A 7,116-nucleotide genomic window follows, 5' to 3' on the forward strand; every position below is an offset into this window, starting at 1 on the left:
TATAAGCAAAAGTTTTCCGTGATTAATCACAAAAGTGAGACAAGGTTCATCATGAGAAAAACCTCCACAAAGTAATAAGCATCACCTTTATGATGGTTTACAATGAACATCCTCCCTTTCTACTTTCCAATTAAAATCAAGCTAACCAATTAAAATCAAGTTGTCCATAACTCTAATCACAATCTATTTCAGCACCTAAACATCCTAAACTCTATCTTAATTCATTTTTGGCTTGCCCATGCTCCACACATCTATCTTCGTTACAATGATGGGTGTAGTCCCGTTGTTGAATAAAAACAAATGAGCGTCCTCCCCTACTGCTAGAGTCGGATACGATCTAGATGTAATGCATGTTTTTCCTCCAGCACCAAAACTTTCTACAATCGAATGATCAATCTACATAAAAATAACATTAGATAAATAAATGAGAAACCATTCAAAATCAGTATAAATGAATCGCGAGAGCACATATGTTGAGAACGTACCAAACTACGAAGAGATAGGCTCTCATCTTTTATATCTACGTCTACAAAACCTCCATAGGATGGCTTGTATGCATCTGTCTTTAAAGAAGACCTGGTTTTATTGCAAACCGAAAGGATAATTAGTATCTACAGAATTAATATCTACTGCTCTACTGCTCTAATGATAAGCACCAAAAAGTAAACTTACATTTTACCACCAGAGCACATAAGCACCACAGGTTTGTCCTGAGCTCTGAAAACATGGAAGAATACAGCTGTATATTCCTCTATCTTGTCGGAAGCCAAGGTTAAAAGTCCAAAGGGTCCTAATCCGCCTGGATTAGAAGCATCCTTATAGCCACATACTCGTTCTGCATCAACCCAAGCAGGGTCATATGGTTCCGCATACTCTAAGCTCGGCAAAGAAAAGGTAACTTCAACGTCGGCCTGGAAATATCAAAAGAATGAAAAAAATTCTCAAACAAAATGTAAAAAAACGAAACCAATTACGTTCTTGAAGTGAATGGGATAAAAATTAAGATAATTGAAAATGATTTATGGGAACAAATAATACAATGAAATATAACAACACAAACCTGTGCAGACGTGATTCCTTGAACTTTGATTTGAGCTCCCACTGCTAGGGTTACATTGCTCATGTGAGTTGAAAGTCCCCTAAGAGTTTCAACTTCCATGATGGGCCACTGAACTACCTGTTTTCCACTTTCATCAAGCCACAATGTCCTTGGTATTGTCTGCAAGATATAGTAATTTAGAAATAAAGGAATGAACAACAGCTAGAATTTACTCCTGAAAGTACACCATCTTGTAGGATGTCTTTAGCAAGATCGAACCATCACATATATGAAAAGAAAATCAGTAAAATAAGTACATGTCTATTTTCAGTTGAAAAACAGACATCATGAGTACTCCTAAAAAACACATGAATGAGCAATTGAGATTATATATCAACAAAGAAGAAAAATATGCATGCACCTGAATTCCCGCCCAACCCTTTCTAATATCGTCCATCTTAGTGTCAGACTCATTGGCCCACCCAAGCAAAACTCTTCTATTCTTGCTCTGATCGAAGAACGTCTTAGATGCATAGAAATTTCCATAATCCATCCTCAGTCCCGACGAATTATCAGAAGAAGTGGTATCTGGTACATATCGCTCTGTCTCCGGATAATAATGACCAACTGTGTAATATTCATACCTCAAAAGGTCGAGACTAACCTTCAAAAAATGTTTGACATGATTCCCGCTCACTGAAGTTTCTACTCCTTCTTTCCCTTTTAACAAAACAGGGAAAAAATCTGGACATTCGAACATTCCTGTGTTATCAACTGAATGCAATGGGTGTTTGTGCTTGATCCATGTTTTAAAATCTCTACTTCTATAGATTTCTACAATGCCACGACTATCTCTTTTATGTCCAATCAAAACTTTCCAATTCCCATCCTTGCCCAACCAAGCAGTTGTAGGGTCTCTAAAAGCACTTTCATTCATAAATCTGTTAGGGTCTATCACAGGGTTGTAGCTAGGTTTAACCCATTCTCTTAAAAGTGGATCTGACATGTTTTTAGGAAATGCTAAGTTCTGTATTTGCCGGTTTCGTGAGTCAATACCAGTGTACATGATCGCAGGCTTATTGCCTGGAAGAATAGTAGCTGATCCTGACCAAGTGCCATTGATGTCAAATGGTTCTGAAGGATATATTGCTGGCTCGAGTGGAATCCAATTGATTAAATCAGTTGAATAAGAATGAGCCCATACTATATTTCCCCAAACAGAACCATAGGGGTTGTACTGGTAAAAAAGGTGATAAATCCCATTGTAATACATTGGAGCTGTTCCATAAAATAATAGTCACAAACACAAACACAAAAAGATATGATCAGAACCATAAAACACTAAAAAAATCATAAGAAATGGAAAACAACTAATTAAGATAGAGAACAACATACCATTTGGATCTGGTGGTTCATTTGTTGAAAGGTGCCATTCAAGAAAAGGAAAAGAAATGTCAGGTATAATTGGAAAAACTGAAGGTATTAAAAGAATAAAGTAACACCTGTGCATCATTCATTTATTTGTAAAATAGTATGGCATTGGTTTGTATTATCTGAAATGAAACCTATTACTGTAAAATCAATAGCAATTGTTCTTTGCAGATAGTAAATTACGTGACTTGCGACTATATTTTGGTGAAGAATTCAGAAAACCATATGCATAAAATACTTGCAAGTTCAGTTAATAGGATTTAGATGAATTATGGAGATGAAATCTACCTCAAAGGAAGTTGCAAAAAACAAAAAATTAGATGATACACAAATTGGATTCTAGTAAAATAGTAAAATATGGCCTTGGGTGCATTATGGAATGAACTCCAAAGAATTGTGTATTAAAAATTTGAAACTATATCAAATTAAATATGTGAACATAGTCACTTCCTGTAAGTAATTTTTGGAATGTGAAAACGTAACAAGAGAGCCCAAAAGCAAAAAAATATTTAGTATTTAATTCTCATCATATGTCGTGACTAGCCCAAAAGTGTAAGTGTTTTTTTTTTAATGCTTAAGAATTATGGAGGCCAAAGAAACGAAGTATGTGTTGTATTTATATTTGTACTAGAAAGTAGACTCTTACATACGCACCGGTTCTTAAAAATTTGCTCAACAATCATAACAAATCGTGATTTCTATTTTCGTCGCTAACCTGTTTTAATTTACTAATAAATTGTTTTAATCAAGTCTTAAAAATCCGTTTTAATTTATTAACAAATTATTTTAATTAAGTTTTAAAAACCCGTATTTTTTAATTGGGCTCCGAATCCCATTTTAATTTGGAAATTAAGAATTTTTATGTTACTATTTGAGTTTTGGTTTTAAAAAAAAAAAAAAGATTCCCGTTTGAAGTTGGATTCTAAAAGGAAAAAAGTTTCCCGTTTTAAGTTAATTATTAAGTTAATGACTTTTAATAGAGCTCGAAAAATACCCCTTGTGGAAACTTTAATATTAAAACTAGCTTGTAGGTCCGTGCATACGCCACTGGCTCTTTTGAAAACATTTAGATTTTTTTTAGAAAATTAGAACTACCGTTTTAGTCGCTAACCCATTTTAATTTTCTAACAAATTGTTTTAAATTAAGTTTTAATTAAGTTTTAAAAACCCATTTTTTCAATTGGGAGAAAGATCATGTTTTAATAGGAGAATAATTCTCGTTTTAATTAGATATGCTAAATTTTTCCTTTTCAATAACGGAGGAATTCCCATTTTAATAGGAGAATGATTCCCCTTTAATTAGAAGTGCTAGAATTTGTTTTTAATAAGAACAAAATTCCCGTTATAATAAGAGAGGAATTCACGTTGTAAAAAAAAAAATCGTTTTTCAAATAGAAGAGAAATTCCCGTTTTAATAGGAAATGACTTAAAATTTTGATAGAGCTAGAAAAATACCACTTGTGGAAACTTTAAGATATAGACTAGCAAACACTACGTGCTATGCACGTGAGCAAAAAAATATTTAGTATACATAGAGCCCACAATTGGAGAGAGGAAAAAAAAATACCGTCTGTCCGTCTTTCTCTCTTTTTATATTTTTTTAATTATTTTATTCTAGTGGTCGACAGAACAGATAAAAAAACTGAAAATGACAAAAAAAAAATTATATGTGGACGCTATTATGCTTGGCCCACCGCTTTTATCTTTAAGACTTAAACACTCAAATATTTATTCTTTTGCAATCAGTTTTGGTTTTTTTAAGTCTTTGAAAATCAGGTAATTACCATTCTGCCCCTATGACAGACACAAATATAACACCTAAATACTATTCCTCCTACCCATTTTTTTATAATATAGTAAGATATAGATATAGATATCAAATAAATTTCATGAGTTAAAACAGGCCCAAAGCCCCAGAAAGTGGTTCTTAGACATGCCAAAGAGCCGAACCATGTACACTCTCACACTTGTATCCATGTTCATATATACTAGGAAAAAAAAACTTAATCAATCTTTTAGATACATCAAAGTAATTATCTAATTGGAAAAAAGACCATACGTATCAATCATTTGGCTGCACTACAACTTCTTTCTTCATTTAAAAATGGTTATGATTTATATTTAGATAATGCATGTGCATACGATACGAGGAAATTATCAATCATCTTCTTCACTAAAAGTAAAATTCATTTATTATATGACCATAGAAGGACCCAGAATCTTCCTAGAGGGTATTCAATTTATAATCTTAGTGTCTAGAATCGACTCAAAAGGGAATTTATTTTGGCCATTGGTGTTTTCGAACTACTTGATAAGTTAATAATATTGACGATATTAATGTTTTGAAGTGTTAAATTGGGTGAAAACATGATTAACAAAGAGCAAACTAAATGAAAACCTATCATATCAAATTTCAAATTTAGATGTAGATATAAACTCAAATGGATTTAAGAGTTAAAGTGGTTATGCATATATCATAAATTGATAGGTTATAGGATAATATGATTATTTAATAATGCAACAACTTAACAAACACTACGGCTTTAAGTGAAAAATAATTGCCAATCAGGACCATGATTTTGACTTTTGGTCAGCACCATTAGTCAATCACATTCATATATAGCTTTTTTTGGGTAAAATATTAACTATATATAGTTGCCTCTTTGTGGAGAAGATTTTCTACAAATGAACTAAAGTTCTTTTATATTCCAAATGAGATAGTATAACATTCTTTCACACGTACTTCAACTACCAATAAAAAAAAACAACAAATAACGCATCTAAATGATAAACTGCTTAGCAAGTGCAAAACCTCAAATTTTGAAAGGTTGAAGAATTCAATGCTAATTACAAAAACCATAAAATTCATTTGTTGCTTCCATTTCAATTCTCCAAAATCCAAAAGTTATCTAAATATTTAGCCCAACAATCATCCACATCGTCGCATATTAACGAAATAAAATTAGGAGTATATCTAGTTTTTTTATTCCCCTAAAGAGAGTAAAACAAGGTTAAGATAAACTTTTACATTTTGAATCTAGTATATTCTTTTTGCTCCATAAAGTCAATATTCATGAAAAAGACTATGAACCAAAAAGTCCCATATACCATATCTCCAAACATGCCTACCATACGGTCGACATCAACGATAGGCCATACAAGTTAGTAAATCAAAGCAGTGCATGTTACAAAAAAGAGCTGAAAATAATCACGTCTGTTATCAAAGCATACAAGCATTATCATACCGTGGTGATAATCACTTAGCATTCAATCAATTCATATTATCATGGAAATTAAACTAACTTCCCCTGGGGCCTAGGCTAAAAGTTTAGGAGCAAATAACAGCAACATCAAGATCACAACAATTAATAAGAAAGAAAACATACCATTAATCCAATGCATAGGAGGTTGAAAGTGAAACACACTTCTATATTTTTGCTCCACGACAGTTGCTCTAACAGATTGATATTCAGGCAAAATTCTGTGAGAACCTTCGACAACATTGTTGCTAAGAAGGTTTAAAAACAAGATTACAACTAAACAAAGAAAGGATTTTAAAATCTTCATCAGGGAAAAAAGAGTATTTGAAAAGAGTTAATGAAGAAAGAGAGAGATATGGGGGCTGTATTTGACGAGTTTAGGAAATAAAGAAAGGAGAACATGTTTAAATATAGAAAATGAGATGGACAAAATAATGGATAAGTTTGTAATTAATGCCTACATTTTAGGGAAACAACGTTTTAAGAGATTTTATTTGCTAAGTTTTAGTAGATAGACACAATTCCCGCGGAAGTTTTCAAAAATGTTTTAGTGGATAGACATCACAATTCCCGCGGAATGTTTCAAACATTTCGGCCCATACTCTATTCAATACTCCATGGACTTTTTGTAAGCTATGGCTACTGCTGTAACAGTAAGGCAACTCATCTAGCCAACTTGCGGCACAATACGCATGCAGGTACTTCCAATCGATTCAGTGCCGTTATCAGAAGAGCTTGTATCATAGTAGCAAAAACGGGATCCCTTGAGTGATGAATTTTATAGTAGTCATCAGAATTTGGCTGTTGTAGCTAAGGCATCACCAAAGAATGAGAGAATAGTTGAAGCATGGAGATGAGGACCGAGTGCAACTTGGAACTATGAAACTCTAATTAATCTACCATTGAGTTATGACGACGGTTTTTAGCTTTTTTTCAATTGTCAATCAGTCCAGTTGTCAGACATGGTGAATGTTCTTGTTGGCTGGGGTGTGTGCTGAAATCTTTTCCACTAGGACGTTAATTTCCATTCCGGTTTCCGGTAAAAATTGCAGTTTCTAAGTTTTCGGTACGATAAAAACAGAAGTTTTGGAGAAATACCTATATATCGTGAACATTTCATGAAATTGTGGATATCGGCTATCTAAACGTTCCGATAGATATCACAAGACTTTTCGCAGGGCATTTTGGCCACAACGCCAGCTGCATGAGTACGTTCTAAAGAAACCAGCCTTGCACTGTCTCTTGAACTTTGAGGGAGAAAAACCCAAGGGGCAAGAGCACGGGAATTTTCTTTCTGACAGAGCAGTCGAGCAGATTTCTCTTATTTTGCAGTCTCTGAAACTTCTTTACTTTTTTTTTTTTTATAAATCACCTTTGTATTCATAA

At 33.3% G+C, this 7,116-nt stretch overlaps 1 protein-coding gene across 2 annotated transcripts; it reads right to left on the reverse strand.

Annotated features, from left to right (window-relative positions):
- On the reverse strand, positions 1 to 6,114 carry LOC147481440 (beta-fructofuranosidase, insoluble isoenzyme 1-like). Of its 2 annotated transcripts, XM_086580889.1 has the most exons (7): positions 5,857 to 6,114; positions 2,435 to 2,443; positions 1,461 to 2,317; positions 1,061 to 1,219; positions 673 to 911; positions 486 to 576; positions 1 to 396 (listed from the first exon to the last, which is right to left on the reverse strand). In XM_086580889.1, exons 1-7 carry the CDS (start codon positions 6,035 to 6,037, stop codon positions 217 to 219), a joined length of 1,716 nt encoding a protein of 571 aa, XP_086437015.1. In that variant the 5' UTR covers positions 6,038 to 6,114; the 3' UTR covers positions 1 to 216. The 2 variants fall into 2 exon arrangements, with proteins under 2 accessions (XP_086437015.1, XP_086437014.1); XM_086580888.1 differs by lacking the exon at positions 5,857 to 6,114 and having other exon boundaries at positions 2,435 to 2,665.
- Positions 6,115 to 7,116: the final 1,002 nt, after the last annotated feature.

Source organism: Coptis chinensis, chromosome 8 (genome assembly GCF_015680905.1).
Source record: "Coptis chinensis isolate HL-2020 chromosome 8, ASM1568090v1, whole genome shotgun sequence".
Classification (NCBI taxonomy): domain Eukaryota; kingdom Viridiplantae; phylum Streptophyta; class Magnoliopsida; order Ranunculales; family Ranunculaceae; genus Coptis; species Coptis chinensis.

Coding starts and splice junctions, on each gene's coding strand:
- LOC147481440 (XM_086580889.1), bottom strand. CDS start 6,037: ATGAAGATTTTAAAATCCTTTCTTTGTTTAGTTGTAATCTTGTTTTTA. Junction 577..672: donor ATGTGCTCTGGTGGTAAAAT/GTAAGTTTACTT, acceptor CAATAAAACCAG/GTCTTCTTTAAAGACAGATG. Junction 397..485: donor GCCTATCTCTTCGTAGTTTG/GTACGTTCTCAA, acceptor ATTTTTATGTAG/ATTGATCATTCGATTGTAGA.